A 19,007-nucleotide genomic window follows, 5' to 3' on the forward strand; every position below is an offset into this window, starting at 1 on the left:
TGCAATGAATCAACAAAGATCAGCAAAACCTATCCTAAAAGTTTTATAAAAATAGGGAGAGGACTTGCTCTTTTAAGAACCGTAAGGTCATTGCTGGGAATTTTGTTTTTCTTTTCCTTTTTTTGTTTTTGTTTTGTCCATTGCATCCTTCAAACAGGTGACAATCTCTGTGGATGGAATCCTCACCACTACTGGCTACACACAAGAGGATTATACTATGCTTGGCTCAGATGACTTCTTCTATGTCGGTGGAAGTCCCAGTACAGCTGATTTACCTGGATCGCCTATCAGCAATAACTTCATGGGTTGTCTAAAGGAGGTAAATGTTTCAAATAAACAGCATTATCTTGCTTTGTATTCTTTGTTAAATATTCTTTGTCTGCCACTTGTCTTTTTTTTATTATTATTGAATATCACACTGTATATACTGTTGGCAAACTTAGCCTGTCCTTATACAGGTGAATGAATCTTCGACATGTAAGAGAAAGGGTAGTGACAATCTTAGAGAAACCTTAAGGTTTGCTGAAATATAATAATGTTGAAGTAAAACATGCTAAAGCGTTCCAAGAAGACAGAAAATTCTGTTTGATCAGAAAATGTTGAATGTTCTGAAAATGAGAGAAAATGGAATGGGGTATGCTATAAAGAGACTCATTGGGTTGGCTGAGTTATCTGTAAATGACATTAGATGAATAATGTATTAAATAAAGTGGGTTCCTTAGTGAAACCTGTTTCACAGAAGATTTGCAGTTTCAATAACAGCAGTCAAATCAGCAAGAGTGATGGCGAAGAAGAATTTAACAGGGATATTGGGATAAGATTTAATTGAGGCGGGGAAGGGAAGAGTGGGCTGTTTATCTATATATATAAAAGTGAAAAGCACTCACGCTGTAATCATGAAATCTCCAGAACCATAAAGCCTACAAACTTGAAATTTGCCACGCATGTTCCTCTTGGCTTCTAGGTGCTCACTAAGAAAGGATTTTTCGAAATGACCATTAGAGCATTAGTATTTCCTATATTATGATTAACACGCTCCGATGCTAAGGAGTTCTACTCACCCTCCCCACCTGAAAAGGAATCTGTTCCACACTCTGATGCTAAGGAGTTCTTCTCGCCCTCCCCACCTAAAAAGAAATCTGTTCCAAATGCAAAACACAAGCAGAGGAGAGGAGTTTCACTTTCAATTTTACTTTCATAGCAGCAACCAGGAGATAGGATAGGAGACATTTCTGTGGGGCAAGGCTGAGAGGATAGGCCGATCATAACTACTCATTAATTTTCAAACTGTAAGTGTTGATTTATCAAGCCTGATCACATAGTTTTTTAGTGAAGCACGGGTATCCAGCTAGTGATAGAATATGGCTTGGAAAGTGATTTAAAGGTTTTTTTTTAGAAATGAATTACTGAAATATGAGGGAACATGGGGGTGTTTTAGAGGGAAAAAAATCCCCAAAAGTTGCAAACAATGGAGTAAAAGAGAACAAGATGAAAAAGTCACAACAATTTTCATAGACTTTTTAAAAAATTGTATTGGGTGAATTGTATGGGTGAAAAAGGCTAAATGAGCACCTATCAGGTTGAGTGGAATGAAAAAAAAACCTGCAAATTATATTTGAAACTAAAGGAATTTTTTAAGAGATTTATACATGTGTGATAGTGATCTATCAAAGACTAAAACTGAAATGAATGTAAGTTTCAAAAACCAAGGTGAAAAGGAAGTAACCAATTATGTGAAAATATTGAAGGATAATGATGCAGGAATAGATGGGTAAATGTTAAAATATGAATCTAAGATAATTTTGGAGTGATGCACAACTTGTTTAATATTTATGCAAAGATTGCATCTATACCTGATTATTGGAATAATGCTACTATTTCCCTTTATTCCCCCTCTGTAACAAGTAGTAGTGTAATCACCACTAACATCCTCAATAATCCGGATTCCTTTGCAGACCACCACTAACTTCATGTACATCTGGCTTGCTGCTTCTCTTTACAGCATTCAAACAATCTGAAAAAAAATAGATGAAGGTTGGCAATATCTGAAATAGCCCTCCAATATTGCTGGGATCAGTAGTTGCACATGCTGGGAGCAGGGAAGAATTCTGGTCATAATCCCCCATTCTCAATTGAATCAAAGCTATAGAACACAGTTCAAAATCAGACTTGGAACAACTGAATTGTCCCCTTTAAATCCATGCCATTTTTTTTAATCATCCATTTATCATCCATTTCAGACAAAACAGTTTTTTGCATCCAGGCCTTTGAACAGATGATTAATGGTTTAATTTCTAATAACTTTACATTTTATGGAACCCTGCTATGTCTCTGCATCTGGTGAACCAAGCTATTTAAAGCTGTGTTAATTTTGCTAATTGCTCTGTGTTTATTTGGATTACTGGCACCTGCAGGTTTTGGGATCATGTTTGGGGCTTTATAGTCTCCCGGCTCCTTAGCGGGGAAAATGGACAGAACAGTTTCCTCAGTTAAAACCAATAACCTTGGCAGAAAGTCCTGAATCATGTTTGTCCTCAACTCCATCATCTATAACAGCTGAAAGCAATGATTCAGAGTAAAGGATGTTGGCATGTCTAAGATAGCAGTTCTACTGTTAAACAACCATGTACTATTTCAAGAAGGTGATGATCAGACCAGAGAAAAAGCATTTGAAACAACACCACTTTGTTTTTATTATTTATCAAATTTGTTAGCTACCAAAATCACAAGTTTGTGGCAAACAACATATAAAAATATGTGACCAAAATATAAAAATACAATAAATACAATCCAGATAGATAGATAGATAGATAGATAGATAGATAGATAGATAGATAGATAGATAGATAGATAGATAGATAGATATGCCCTCAAAGTTCAAAACTCTCTGGAAACCCTCTGTATTTAGCTTTTACCAGAAGTCATATTTTCCAGACGATCACACAGGAGACAAATTAATCTTCAGTTGGAAGTCATTCCAGAAGGCCAGACTTATCAGCAAACAGCAGGATTTCCAGGTTTCACCCTTTTCTTGAAAATGGTGGAAATCAGTGATTTCTCTTAAAAAAGAAAGCACTTTGCCGGAAAGTGCTCGGAAATTAATAGGAAGCCCATGCAGCACTTGAAAACAGGTATAAAAACCTGTTCAATAGTCAACTTATGTGAGCACCCTGCCCTTTGCATTTTGCACCAACCAAAATAGGTGTAGAGTGTGTTCCAGTGGTCTAAATGGGCTAGTGATGATAGTATGAGGCACTGTGTTCAGATCCTCTCACTTCAAACAGGCTGCAGTTGGTAACCAGCCCAAGCTGGGCAAAGGCTTTTCTGGCCACAGCTTCCATCTGCTGATCTAAAAGAAAGTAGGAAAACACCCATTGCAGACCTGCTTCTTCAGAAGCAGGGCAACTCCATCTAGAGCAGGGGTGTCCAAATTTGGCAACTTTTAAGACTTGTGGACTTCAACTCCCAGAGAAGCAAAGCTGGCTGAGAAATTCTGGGAGTTGAAGTCCACAAGTCTTAAAGTTGCCAAGTTTGGACAACCCTGATCTAGAGGCAAAACAAAGGATATAAAGCACTCTCTATGTATAACAATAGCTCAGCCTTGCTGAGGTTTAGCTTAAGCCTGCTCTCTTTCATCCAGACCTACAGGATTGTCAGGCAGCAGGACAGGAGTTCAATGGCATTTCTGGCCCAGCCTAGGGTTGTAGTATGCAACTGGCTATCATCAACATATTGATAATACTAGATCCGAAATCTCCCCCTAATATCTTCATACTGTGGTTGGTTTCAGAGTTTTGAAAGCAGTAGACGAGTATTCACTTTGTTCCATGTCTCCCAATATATTTAAGTTACTGTAGGCTGGTATGATGTGCCATACCTCCAAATGACAACATGCAAAAAATACTGCATAGTAAAGAAAAGTATGCACAATCCCATTGATAATTTGGTATTGGTATGAAGTAATTTTTGATTTTTCTGAGTTGTATGTGCCTCATATTTCATCTTTTAAAAGATATTCAGGTCAATATTTTCTCTGTTTTGTTTTGGAATACTGATAGCTGCCTTGAATCTTCAAAACGAGGTGGGTCAAATGTCCAACTGAATATGCTTAAGAAGAGAATGCCACTAATAGCATCCACTTCAAGTACAAATTAGTTCACTATCACAATATGGAGGAAAATTTCTGCTGAATGAGTAACTATAGGAGTTTCGCAAAGTATCTGAAGGGCTGCTTTACAAAGCACATTCATGTAGCTAAAGTACATTGCTGTAGAGTTAAAGTACCTATACTTTAAAGTTAAAGTAGCTATACTGCTGCTTTGAAGTCAGTCCCTGCTGGCTATACATGCATATACACGCACAGATACTTTACATTTCTGGTAGTCTCTGTGCCTGGATAAACATACATACAACTAGAGATAGCTTTGAATAAGCATTCTGGAGGATACCCTATTTTAATATTTCATGGAAGGCTGCTTCATATACAGCAGGATGCTTTGTGAAGCACATGCTTTTGAATGTTTTGTGTACCTCAGACAAATATTTATGTGATGAATAAGTACAACAAATGCATCCATAGGTCTATGTCATCATGCATGTAAATCACAAACGGGCTGTATGAATTAGTATATGTATAATACATAGGTATACCTTGCATTAGCATGTTTGGTGCTTGGGTTTCAAAGATAACAGGATAGTAATCACAATCACAGATGTCACTATATATATGCACTCACATGCATGCATTTATTTATTGATATAATAGCATGATTATGTGCTCAGAAATCTTTGTATTGGCATATGAGAAAATATATTAGAACACAATGTTGCCTTTGTACCATTCAGTTGATATCTGTCCTGATGATCTTCAGCTACTTAATGTTTCCAACAAGGAGTAAAATGCTTATGACTTTCCAGATGCTGCTGAACCACAATTTCCAGCAGTCCAATCTGCCTGCTTCCATAGCAGCATTGTGGGTGACATCGATCCAAAAGGTTATAGGATTACGCTCACCATGGATTGTAGTTATACTGGGGTGATGGATGGGGAAGAGGATGTTCTGCTACTGGCTATTATGAAACTGAAAATTGTCAAAAATATTAGCACTGATTTTAACCAAGAGAATCGGGAATACTCTGACAGCAACTTTTTTTTTTTGCTACCATAGACTCCTTCCACAATATTACCAAGAGAATGGGTGTGAAAAACTAAGTATATCTTTCTAAGTCTTTCCCACTATTAGTCTTTCCAAGTATAAATTTTAACTAATTTTAAAATAAAATTAACCTTACATTTATTTCATGCAAATATTTTATTCTGATCAATATCTGGACATAAGATTTACATTGACTACATTTTAGATTACTGCATGTCTTCCTCCCTATGCATGCACATTTGTAGTTTTTTTAATAATAGTGAAATACAAAAACATCTATAAAACCAACAAAGATAATTAGTAATTATACTAATTAAAGAATAAAAAAATAACCAAATATATTTACAGTGATTAATGCACCATTGTAAGACCTGAAAAACAAGGATGGAAATCTTTTTGTTTTCAAATTTTATTAGTTTATCGGAATATAAAATACAAAGGACAAAAAATCAATATGGTCACTAAGAGGCTATACCAACTTGATGGTCCCACTTAATGTCACGTAAGCAATCATTCAATCTTTGGCACCTTACAAAGCTGGAAATAAATAACCCAGTTTAGTATATCTGGATCCTTAAAGTTTGCTGAGATGGGCATTAAGATAAGATTAGTCATAAAAATGATATTACCCACTGTTTTAAATAAAAAAAGCTCGTAAAATAAAAGCTCAATGGTCTAGTTGAAAGCTTAATAGGTTACAGCCACCATCATCATAAGTCAAAATGTACAAATAGAATGAGACTATTGCCTTATACACTGTAAGCCGCCCTGAGTCTTCGGAGAAGGGCGGGGTATAAATGTAAACAACAACAACAACAAAAAAGCAGGGGTGCCAAATTCATGTCATCACAGCGGTATCACATGATGTATCAGGACTTTCCCCCCCTTCGCTAAAACAGACGTAGGTGTGGCCAGCGCGTGATGCATCCAGCTCACATGACAGCCCTGTTCTAGAGGTTTTACTCTGCCATAAAAATTCTGAGTCACTTATCTATCTATGTAAAATATTTAATAGAAATAAACATTGGAATTCTTCTCAAAATATACAAATGTACCAAAAGTCAAGCCCCATAGCACAATCACAATATGTTTTATTGAGTTTTTTTCAAGAAAAATATTATTTTACTTAGGAATATAGAATAGAATTTTTTTTTTATTGGCCAAGTGTGATTAGACACACAAGGAATTTGTCTTGGTGCATATGCTCTCAGTGTACATAAAAGAAAAGATATGTTCATCAAGAATTCTAAGGTACAACACTTAATGATAGTCATAGAGTACAAATATAAATATAAAGGTGATGCATCAAATAAGCAAGAACATGTTTAGAAGAAACATTTAATGTAATTAATATAATACAATTTCTATGAGCCCTATTTGGTATGCCTTGTTCATAAATAAAATAATGTTCACTTTATAATATTACCTCAAAGACTTAATGGAAGTTTTAATTATTTTTAAACACAAGTTTAGTAAAGTTTTTTTTTTAATTAAAAACTTAAAACTAAAGTAAAAACTTACTAAAACTAATACAAACTAAAGTAAGAAAAAGAAAAAAAACATATGAAGAATATATATATATATATATATATATATATATATATATATATATATATATATATATATATGTAAAGAATATGCATTAGCTATATTAATTTGATATAATAAAGGGAACAATAGGGCAGGAACGGTAGGCACTTTTGTGCTCTTATGCACGCCCCTTCTTTAAGTAGTTATAAGTACCGTATATACTCGAGTATAAGCCGAGTTTTTCGGCACGTTTTTTGTGCTGAAAAACGCCCCCTCGGCTTATACTCGAGTCTACCCTTGCAGAGCCGACCCAGGAGAGGTTTTTGCCCTCGGGAACAGCTGGGCCGGCAGGGCGAGCAAATGCTGCGGCATGCTTTGCCAGCTCGGCCGGCTCGTTTTGGGCGGCTGGCCTCGGCGTTTTCTTCCGCCGCTTTTGATGGCGGCGGTGGTGGCGGAGGGGCGGGGCGGAGGGCGTTGACATTTCGCCCTCTCACTCGTCCTCCCCAGCCGGCACTTCACGGCCTCCCCTGCCGCCGCACTCAATTTCGGCTTTTGAGAGGAGGCGGGGTGACAACGCCCCCTCAGCGGGCGGTGACAAACAAATAGAGTTCTTCTCGCCTTGGCGTTTGTCACCTCGCCCTCCTCTCAGCGAAATTGAGTGCGGCGGCAGTGGGGTGGGGAGGCCGCGTGAAGTGCCAATCCGGGCTCCCCAGCCGGCACTTCAATCCCGGCTCCCCAGCCGGCACTTCACGGCCTCCCCTGCCGCCGCACTCAATTTGGCTTTTGGAGAGGAGGCGGTGACAAACGCCAAGGCGAAGAACTCTCTTTATTTGTTTGTCACTCTCGCCTCGGAGGCGGAGGGCGTTGTCACCCTCGCCCTCCTCTCCAGAAAAAGTCTTGACGGCTGAAAGCCGTGAAGTGCCGGCTGGGGGAGTCCAGGAGCCAATCCCGGGCTCCCCCAGCCGGCACTTCACGGCGGCCTCCCCCCACCCCGCCGCTTCGCACTCAATTTCGGCTTTTCGGAGAGGAGGGCGAGGGTGACAAACGCCCCCTTCGCGGGCGAGAGTGACAAACAAATAGAGTTCTTCTCGCCCCTTGGCGTTTGTCACCCTCGCCCTCCTCTCAGCGTGAGTGCGGCGGCAGTGGGGTGGGGAGGCCGCGTGAAGTGCGGCTGGGGGCCAGGAGCCAATCCCGGCTCCCCAGCCGGCACTTCACGCGGCCTCCCCACCCCACTGCCGCCGCACTCAATTTCGGCTTTTCGGAGAGGAGGCGGTGACAACGCCAAGCGAAGAACTCTCTTTATTTGTTTGTCACTCTCGCCTCGGAGGCGGAGGGGCGTTTGTCACCTCGCCCTCCTCAGCAGGTCTGAGCTGAAGGCCGCCGTGAAGTGCCGGCTGGGGGCCAGGAGCCAATCCCGGCTCCCCAGCCGGCACTTCACGGCCTCCCCCGCCGCCGCACTCAATTTCGGCTTTTCGGAGAGGAGGCGGGGTGACAAACGCCCCCTCATGAGCGAGTGACAAACAAATAGAGTTCTTCTCGCCTTGGCGTTGTCACCCTCGCCCTCCTCTCCGGCGAGTGGTGAGGCGCCGTGAGTGCGGCGGCAGTGGGGTGGGGAGGCCGCGTGAAGTGCCGGCTGGGAGCCGGGATTGGCTCCTGGGCTCCCCAGCCGGCACTTCACGGCCTCCCCTGCCGCCGCACTCAATTTCGGAGAGGAGGCGAGGGTGACAACGCCTCCGCCCCACCGCGGGCAAGAGGAGGGCAGTGAGAGGCGAAAATGTCGAACGCCCCTCCGCCCCTCCGCCGACCACCGCGCCGCCGCCATCAAAAGCGGCGGAAGAAAACGCCGAGGCCAGCCGCCGCCCAAAACGAGCGGCCGAGCTGGCAAAGCATGCCGGCACTTCAATCCCGGGCTCCCCAGCCGGCACTTCACGGCGGCTTCCCCCCTGCCGCCGCACTCAATTTCGGCTTTTGGAGAGGAGGCGGTGACAACGCCCCTCCGCCCCACCGGGCAAGAGGAGGGCAGTGAGAGGGGCGAAAATGTCGACGCCCCTCCGCCCCTCCGCCGACCACCGCGCCGCCGCCATCAAAAGCGGCGGAAGAAAACGCCGAGGCCAGCCGCCGCCCAAAACGAGCCGGCCGAGCTGGCAAAGCATGCCGGCACTTCAATCCCGGCTCCCCAGCCGGCACTTCACGGCCTCCCCACCACCCACCACCCACTGCCGCCGCACTCAATTTGGAAGGGCGAGTGTGTCAAGCAAGGCGAAGAACTCTCTTTATTTGTTTGTCACTCTCGCCTCCTCTTACTCGTCCTCCTCTCGCCTCGGAGGGGCGGAGGGGCGTTGTCTGAATACATCCCAATAAAATGCAAAGGTTTCAAAGCATGTTTTGGAAAAGCAGCGAGGATGGGGAGAATGCTGCCTTGAATGTGAAAGAAAGCGTGGAAAACTCCAACTACAGTATAAAAAAAACATTTGCACTCAGTACTTTTTATTTTATTTTATTTTTGCCAAGTTTTCCCCAGGGTTTTCCCCTATGGAAATTGGGAGGTGGGGAGAAAGAGGTGAAAAGAAAAGCCTCTTGGAAAGCGGAGAAATCTGGCAGAACAAACAATTTCTCCCCGAGAGAGGCAGGAGGAGGAGGAGGAGGAGAGATGGGGGCATTGCAAGCTAGGGTGGGAAGAAGGAGGAGGAAGAAGAAGGGAGGCAAAAGAAACCGACCCTCGCGCAGATCAGCAAATTAGCTTTCCTTCTCCAAACCAATTTTTTTTTAAAAAAAAAAACCCGTTCTACCCAGAGCAAATGGCAAATAAGCAGCCCGTTTTGAGTCTGATTATTGTTTCGCGGTGGTTGCCCTCTCTGATCTCCTTGTACATGACAAGGCACCTCTAACCCAGCGCTTTGTGTTTGTTATTGGTAATTCTCCTCTCCTTCTTCCATTGGAGTCCTCTCCCTTCCTTTCCGAGCAGGCGGGCGATTTACCTTCTCTGCCTCTTTTTATTTTCCTGGAGGTGGAGGTGTATTCCTAAGGATGCCTTCAGTGCTGGGAAGGAGCCGATCCATGGAGGGAGGCGGCGCTGCCGAGCCGCTGCTTACAGAGGCGAAAGAGCCAGGAGACCTTGGCATGGGTGGGCGGCTGGTGTAAGGCAGGGCAGAACCTTGACCATAAGGATCCCGGGAGGTGGGGGCGAAGAGAGGCAGAGAAGGAGGAGGAGGAAGGAAAAGAAAGAAAGGGGAGTGAAAATAAGAGCAGTCCGAGCAATAAATAAATATTGCTGGGCTGCTTTCCAAATCCTCAGCACGGAACTAAAAGTTGCAAGTGTTTTGTGAGTTCAAACAGTCCCTTCAGACTAACACGTTTCATTAAAAGATACAAAGTTTGGTAAACTGAAGCTCGCTCTGTCAATGCAAAAAATCATCATCATCATATAATAATAATAATAATAATAATAATAATAATGATAATAATGATAATAATAATAATGATAATAATGATAATAATAATAATGATAATAATAATGATAATAATAATAATAATAATAATAATAATAATAATAATAATGATAATAATAATAATGATAATAATAATGATAATAATAATAATAATAATAATAATGATAATAATAATAATAATAATAATAATATAATAATAATGATGATGATACTTATTGGACACTTCATTCCTGGAGGGTTTTAAAGAACAGACTGGACAATCCTTTGTCTGAAACAGTATAGGATCTCTTGCTTGAGGAGTGGGGACTGGACTAGAAGATCACTGTTAGTTTGGGATATGTTCAGAGCCCACACATCTGATGACATAAAAAAATTGGCAAAGTCATCTCAAGTCACTTTGGCCGTTATTCCAGGTGGGCTTACATCTGTATTGCAGCCCCTAGATGTCAGTTTAAATAAACCTTTCAAGGACCATGTCGACGGATGTGGCATGAATGGATGACATCTGGTCAAGCTCGTCTGACAAAAGTTGGAAATCTGAGAAAGCCAGACATAGAACTAATAGCACAGTGGGTTCGTGATGCATGGGAAGATATTCCAGAGGACATGGTGCAACGTGCCTTCAAGAAATGTGGCATTAGTAATGCTATGGATGGCAGTGAAGACAGCGCATTGTATGAGAGTGACAGCAGTGATGATGGCGACTGTGAACTCAGTGATGGCGACAACGTATATGCGGATAACATCACAGAAGCTGAAGTAGCTGAAGCTCTGTTTGGACAAACAGATGATGAGGAGGAGAACTCCAGTTTTGAGGGATTTTAGCTCTCGTTAGCTTGGTTGCTGTTACTTTTAAAGATACTGTATTTTTGATACCATATTCTTTTTGGGGACCCCCTTTTGCACTTTTATTGTTTTTCGTTCAAATAAATATTCATGTTATTTTACTTGGCTCTATCTTTATTTTTTACATTGACCAGTAGCTGCCTCATTTCCCACCCTCGGCTTATACTCGAGTCAATAGTTTTTCCCAGTTTTTGTGGTAAAATTAGGTACCTCGGCTTATATTCGGATCGGCTTATACTCGAGTATATACGGTAGTTATAAGTACAATATGTTTACTTCTTACTCTATGGTTTCAACAAAACTCTCTTCTTTCTATAATCTATCATGCAAAACCATAAGTCCTACATTAATTAGTTTCTGTTTCACACAAAATAAGGGGTTTACAGTCAGCAATAAATGTAGATATTGTCTTTTCTCTGCTCAAAGAAGTCAGGCATCTTAGCAAGTTCCATAATATTCACCTACCATTCCTTGGTTGGGGATAATGCCGAATCTTTCTATCCTTGTACATACAATCATCCTGCTACGGATAACATATACAAAAACAAAACTCCATAACTATTTCCCAACTGTTTGCCCATCAATCCAAAAGAAAAACCTCTTGTCTCAATTGTATATTAATCTTTAAAATCCTCTTGAATCCAGATTTTTCAGTTTTATTTCAAACTCAATTTTATACATATCCACCAAACATGATAAAATGATTCTCTTACTTGTTCACATTTCCAACTTAAATTTATACATTATACATTTATACATTCTAGACAATTTGTCTGGTGACATATACCAATGGTACATTATTTATAAAAAATCTCTTTAAAATTATAACATACTGTAAATTTCAGTTCTTTCAGCCACATATTTCTCATTGTCTATATTATCAAGATAATTAGCCTTGTTTATCATACAGTTTTTCCACTTGTTCTTCTATTTCAAATTTCAATTAAAAATTATACATTTTAACAAGCACATGTTCATTATTTGTGCACAGTTTTATTTCAAACTCAGTTTTTCAATGTCCAAAAACAAAGTCTAGTTTACATCTTTCTAATAATTGTAATTAGGAGATATTGATAACTATATCCCCTGAATTAGGGAATTTTAATTATGAAGAGTATTGACTCCTGGAGTAGACAGGTTCCTGAAGTTCTCTTGGCAAGATTTCAGAAGTGGTTTGCCATTGCCTTCTTCCCAGAGATGAGAGGAAGTGATGGGCCTAATGTCTTTAAGCAATTTATAGATATAGAAGATCCCTAAGGCAGCAAATTAGATGTGTTACAGTTTATAACCAGAATATAAGCTATATTGCTGCATGTCTACAAAAAAAATGTTGGTAATCACTTTATGTTAGTATCAGAATAACTGTAGTGTCATCAATGTATCAAAATAATTATATTCATTATTGAGTTCTACAACACATTTAATATTTTGAGACTCTCTAATATAGGAAGATAGTGATTCAAAAACCAAATTAAGGATTAAATGAGACAAGGAAAATCCTTACAGGTGCCACAATTGAGTCTGAGAAATAAATCCATTTGTAATAACGCTAGTCACTGGATAGAAACACCAAATGAACAACAAAAAATAAAATCTATATCTTCTTAGAACATACTTCATAAATTCAACCTAGATCAGTGGTCACCAACCTGTGGTCCAGAGACTACTGGTGGTTTGCGAGAAAATTTTGGTGGTCCGTGGAGAAATCTTTGTATTTTTGCTGGTGCACCCTGGTGGAGGAGCTGCTCCAGGATGACCAATGAGCCAGTCCTGTGAGTGTGACTACTACAGCTCTGGAATGCGGGACTAGCCGTGGCAGGGCTGGAAATCTCTGCCCTGGGGTGGCACGTGTAATGTGCAACTTTGCAGATGGTGCAATACGCAAAAAGGAGTGCAGCCCTCTCATCTGGAATGAAATATTGGTCCTGTTGCCATGGTGGGGAGGGACGGCGCAACTGGGCTGAAGCAACGATTGCAATGGCTGGAAGCTGCGGGAGCGATGCACTACTTGCACTTGCAAAGCATCAGCATTCCGCTTTGGTATATTTGCACTACCAGGTCTTGTCTCTTGCCACTTGGGACTCGGAGTGGTAAATGGCATCTGGTCCAGGGAGCAGCTGGATTTTGCTCTCCATTGCAGACGTCAGATCGACCCCCTGCAAGCTCTCATCTCTTGAGGAGCGCTCGCTGAAGCAGCATGGGAAATTTCGCCCGGGCTCCCTGAGAGATGAAAGCTTGCAGGGAGCCGATCTGATGTCCGCAATGGAGAGCAAAATCCGGCTGCTCCCTGGACTGGATGCCGTTTACCGCTCTGAGTCCCAAGCGGCAGGAGACGAGGGCTATTTTGTGCCATTGGCTGGCGCAAATATACTGAGATGGAATGCTGATGCCGTGCAAAATGAAATAGAGAAAAAAAGACAGAATGAAAGAGAGAGAATGAGAAAGAGAGAGAGAGAGATGAAAGAATGGGACAGAATGAGTGAGAGAGAAAGAGAAAGAGAGAGGGGGAGAGAAAGAGAGAATAAGAGAGAAAGAATGGGAGAGAGAGGGGAGAAAGAGAGAGAGAAAGAGAGAGGAGGAAGAGTGCCTGAAGGTCCCCATCCCATCACTGGGAATCTAGGCGCTTCAGCAAGCGGTGCGCTGATTCGTATTAGTGGTCTGTGGGATTTTTCATAGAATAATAAAAGAAAATAAAGAATAAATGATTCATTATAATCTTCAAATAATTTAGGTGCCAATAAATACTTAAAAATTTTATGCCACTCAGTGAGAAATTTATCCACTCCTGGAGATTTCTGCAGTTTCATTGATTGCAATGTCTCTATAACATGTAATAATTATGTTTGTGCCAATTTTTTTTCTTCCTGAGAAATCCCTTCCATTTTATTATGTCCTAGGAAATTAGTAATTTGCTGTTCAGTTCAAGACTCTCTGATTAATATAACTATAGCAATAATAAAACAGTTGATCAATAGATTTTCTATCAGTAAATAACTGTCCATCATTGGACTGAATCTCAGAAACAAAATTTCATTGTTGTTCTTAATTTAAATGATAAGCCAATAATTAATTCATTTTTCTCTCCTGATTCCCACTATGTCGGTTTAATACATTTCAAGGACTATTCAAATTTTTCTGAGTACAGAAGCCTCAGTTTAAATTTTTCTGCTATAAATGCTTGATATGATTAATCTGTGGGGTTTGTAATGTATAACAAGAAAAAGTCTTTAACTATCTCTTCCAACTACGTAAGATAAAAGTCTTTTAGATTCTTGTATGCTAAGGTGAAACAATAATAGATCCCATATAATTTTTTTATCATTTCTATTGGCTATTTTAAAAGCTTTCATATTTCTCTCAGATGAGGAATTGTTTCTTAGGGAAGACTGTAGTTCAGAAGCACTATCAGAACTACTACTAGAAATCTGCTTTTGACCTAGTCAGGTTCCACACATTTGTTCAATTTTTTTTTTAGAAAAAATAATGAATGCCATTATTACATGGAAATATTGGACATACTATCAAATGTGTTCAAATAAATATCAAATATCATTAAAAAATTCTACAAAGTAGCCTGACGTATAGTTAGGTTACAAAATTCCTCTATTGGTAACCTAAGACAAAAAAGCTCCTGTTTTGGAACTGAGGAATATCCAGTGATTACAGAACAAAATAACCTGGTATAAGTTTGATTTTGACATGTGACAGCAACTTGAAACATTATTTTGTGTGTATTCTGAATCAGTCAGAATAAAAAAAATAATCTGAAGGAAGGAATTTACGTTACGCCTTTGGAAAGTATTCCAAAGGAATATTTTAGTTAGATCTAAGCAAGTTTTGAAATATTAAATAGCTACATCTTTTGAAAAGAAACAGCTCACTGATTTGAAAATTATGCACAACTGTCTCTGATTGTGTGTAGACACACAGGAAACACCTTTGTTAGAACTCCTAACAAAGATAGTGGCTATAGATATAAATGCAAGTGAAGATTCTTGGAGACCACTTTCAAGGCAGCTGTATGAACCTTACAGAAACATAGTTCCTTAATGACTCAAGGAAAAGTACTTTGTGCTCATGCATATTGTAAAGCATCTTTACATAGCTCCACTATATAAAATGGTTCCCACTTTGCAGATGTTGGCAGAAGTTCTTTAAATCTAGACTAGAGGGCTTTTCGTAAGATGAGGTTGGCAAAACCATTGTAGAATCGGTTAATCAATTGCCTTGTTATGTTAGTTTTGGCTGGCTGGCAGGCTGGCAGTAATGGTTCCAGCCAGCTGTGCAAGCTTCTGATTATAGTTTCCTTTTCTCTTTCAAGAAAAACAAAGAAAATACTCAGCGCTATTACTCAACAGATGTTTCTGACCTTTTTTTCCCTTGCTGGCTTCATTTTGTATTTATACTTTGGTGCTTCACTCTATCTTGAATGTGCAGGAAATATGTCCAGCAGACAAGAAATAAAATATCCTTTCAATATATTGCTAATTCTTGGGGAAACTTAAGCTAGGCATTTTCCTAATTGCTATAGCCAGAATGCTTGTAATATGGTTGTTTCTTTTGCCATTTGCACATTTTCAGAGCAGTTCCCTGGGTAGTCTGATGCTTCTTAACACTCCACGGTGCAGTTGCATTGTTCCTCAGAGGTAGTGAGCTCAAATTTTATGCTCATGCATTCCAGAGCAAACCAAAGGATTAATGGAATGTGTCACTCGCAGCCTAGATGTGCTCTGTTAGGATCATTGCACTCTTCATTTGTGCTAACTGGGTATTATTTCTTGGCTATGTATTCCCTGTATAGAATAGATAAGGGATCTCTGGTGTCCTATTTTCCATAGCTATTCTGCTACTTTTAAGGATTTAAAGGGGTTAAAGCTGAAATCACCAAAGACCGTTCCCTTGTCTATCCAAGCTCATGGTATTATTTCCAGTGGCTCCAGAAAACTCTGCTTTTTGATATAATTACATAGATAGTGTGAAGTGTGCCTTTGGTATATGTCTTATGCTCTCCCTGTTTTTCCTTGCACTTTGTCCCATTTTGCCAGTTAACTTTTTTTCCCCTCTGAAGTTTTCTGTTGTTTAATCAATAAATTTCAAGGTATATGTTAGCTGAACCAAGTGGCATGTATGCTGGTCTGATCTGGATGTAGGAATTGACTGGAAATGTGCCGAGTGTAAACTAGAAGTTGCCCAGTAATTTTCTAACATTATTCAATGAAAAGCCTAAAAAGAAACCGACAGGGGAAATATTTTATTAAATAGCTTAAACAGTATTGAGTCACCCACAGAGGTTAGTTTTTAGCTATGTTAAGGGCAGTTCATATTCTATCTACTCTAAGCAGTGCCTTTCATGGTTTGCCATTTTTGTGGATAGGTGAATGTTTTAGGGCCTTTTGCGTTAAAATGAATCCAATGGAAATGAGATTATAGTTCTGATTTTTCTATCAATAATCTTGGATTGGACCTAATACAAGTAGGAATGGGCAATTTAAGAGCTAATATGGGCACTGTATAAATTATGAACTTTCTATAGGAGTAAAAATATTTATTTTTCTCCGTCTGGGAATTTTATTTATTTAATAAATTCATAAAGCCATTCATCCATGGGTGATTAATGGAAATAAAAATCAACTGGAAGAGGATGAGTCATTCAAAATAAGGGAGGGACATATGGAGTTGGAATAAGAGCAGAAAAATAGGTAAATTGCATTGCCCTTATTGCTACAAGATAGACCTTAACACAGGCTCTTACCTGCACCAGGTCAAAATCATTCTTCATCTTTCTCCAACAGCATCCAAGGTATTGTTTGTGCCACTTCATCTCCCAAAATTCCTCTGGGAATCAAGGGCTTGGTCGGGATCCATCAACAGAGAAGCCACATAGGCACAATCAAATTCAAAGTCTCTGTTGTATGTTCATTCAAACTGCAACTAAGACTTTGGCCAAATGTCTGCACCAGAGCTTCAGTAATTACCCAAGTTTCCTTTGAATCCTACAAAGTCAGTCAGGTGATTTAGGCAGACAAATCAAATAGGGCCTCCCATCCTGCAGCAGAGGGCATTCCTAAAATAGTGAAAAGTTAACAGAGAGTGATCCATCCATGACAACATCTCCTGATTCCAACTAACACTGTTACTGCTCAAAGAGAAAAATTAGTTCTAATGTGTGACATCTACTGGGTGTCAATCTGTCAATAATCTAGATCAGGTCCTGGTGTTCATGAGCTCTTGAGTTCACACCAAGGCCAGCGCAGACAGTTTGAAACCCTCCCAAATTATGAACCTGGAAAACTCCACCACCAGCCCAATCAGAGAGTCAAGTAGCTCAGGCAGAGAGGCTGATATTTAAGCAACAATCTTATGGCCTAATTTCACAAGTCTAACAACTGCCTTCAATGAAACAGTACCTTGAAGGCCAGCACAGTGTCCTGAGTGACAATGTCTTCTATGAAGTAGTACTTTGAAGGCCACTACAGTGTCCTGCATCACCACTCGTATCATAAAGTCTTGACTGATAACACACTTGGAACCTAGGTGGCCACATTTCTAAAACAGGACCACTGCTCTGCACCCACCCAAATCTTGGAAATACACACCAGGTGAGCCCTTGCATCCAATGTACCAAAGGTGCTTTTTAAAAGGCAAATTCAGTTCAGAGCTGAAAAGTTTCTTGGATGAGAAGCGAAACATTCTCAAGGGAGAAAAAAACCAAGAAAGTCCTGTTGAAAAGCATCTTTGGAACAACCATAACCTGGATGTTTGAGAATCTCCATAGAATTTGCATTCATAATTAAAGCATAGATGAGAGTGACATTCAGCTGCAGCAGAAGAAACCCAGACCACAAGATCTCCAATAATTAGGCCTTGGTTGGAATGCAGCATCAGTATCAAATAGTGAAGTCACCTTCCCTAAAAGGGGACCTTTATAGAATAATATAATAAATATAACAATTTTCCTGTAAGCGCTGTATATATTGCATTGATTAAACTACATTTTGCTCAGTTTGTTCAGTAAGTTAAGTCAGAACATTTTATAATCCCCAATAAATTAATAATATTCACTTGGCCAAAATCAATTACATTGTGGTTTTGAACAAAAGTAACATATATAATCAGAATAAAACTATTAGTATTCCCCACAATTCCTGTCAGACTTCCCTGTTTACAGTTTAGATTGTAAATGGTTAATCTATGAAACAACCATTTTAGAGAAAAGTCTAGCTTAAGCTAAGCAAAAAAATTAAATAAAATCTTAAAGTAGTAATATATTTAAAAGTATATATGACAAACGTAGCAAGATTATTAAATGCTCAAATGGAGAATACCCACATTGCCCACAATGGAGGAATGTTTGATGAAAATGATGGAAAAGGCAGTTTGATCTAGTGGCAAAGGCACCAGGTTAGAAACCAGGAGACTATGAGTTCTAGTCCCGCCTTAGGCATGGGAACCTGCTGGGTAACTTTGGGCTAGTCAGTCTTTTTCAATTTACCTCAGAGGGTGGTAATTGTGGGGAAAATAGGAGGAGGAATGTGAATTAGGTGAAAAAACATTTATGCTTATATTGCTGACTGGAAACCTCTTATAGACCTTTTTCATGAAACAGAACAAAATGATCTTATGTTTTGCTGATTAAAAAAATAATAGAAAAAGGGAGCTTTTATTTTATACCCATAGAATAAAAAGTGATTTTGTAATTGTACCTATATTTTGCTGCACAGAAAATTGGAAGCTATTTCTATTACTTTTCATTCTTTCCCTTTGCACTTTTTGTCTTTTTATATTAATTTTTATATTCTTTACAAAATTCTCAGTAAAAAACTTACAAAGGATAAAAGAAAGTTACAATAATAGCAAAAGAATTCTAGAACATACTTTACTCTCAACTGAGACACTCCTATATAGGCACTCTACTGCAGGATAACTTTTGTTCCTTTTCTTATGATTTTTTGTGGTAGAGCAGAGTCAGTTTGTCTCTTTTGTGGTCTGCGTCTTTTAATGGCTTTGATAATTCCTACTCCTTCTA

The 19,007-nt window shown here is 39.7% G+C and overlaps 1 protein-coding gene across 1 annotated transcript in view; it reads left to right on the plus strand.

Moving 5' to 3' along the window:
• Window positions 1–217: 217 nt before the first annotated feature.
• The window catches only part of NRXN3 (neurexin 3), a 1,004,058-nt gene continuing 985,268 nt past the window's right edge, over window positions 218–19,007 (plus strand). The window contains exon 1 of the mRNA XM_058162458.1: window positions 218–319. Coding sequence (XP_058018441.1) covers window positions 218–319 — 102 coding nt within the window. The remainder of the gene's footprint in view (window positions 320–19,007) is intronic.

This window comes from Ahaetulla prasina, chromosome 1 (genome assembly GCF_028640845.1).
Source record: "Ahaetulla prasina isolate Xishuangbanna chromosome 1, ASM2864084v1, whole genome shotgun sequence".
Classification (NCBI taxonomy): domain Eukaryota; kingdom Metazoa; phylum Chordata; class Lepidosauria; order Squamata; family Colubridae; genus Ahaetulla; species Ahaetulla prasina.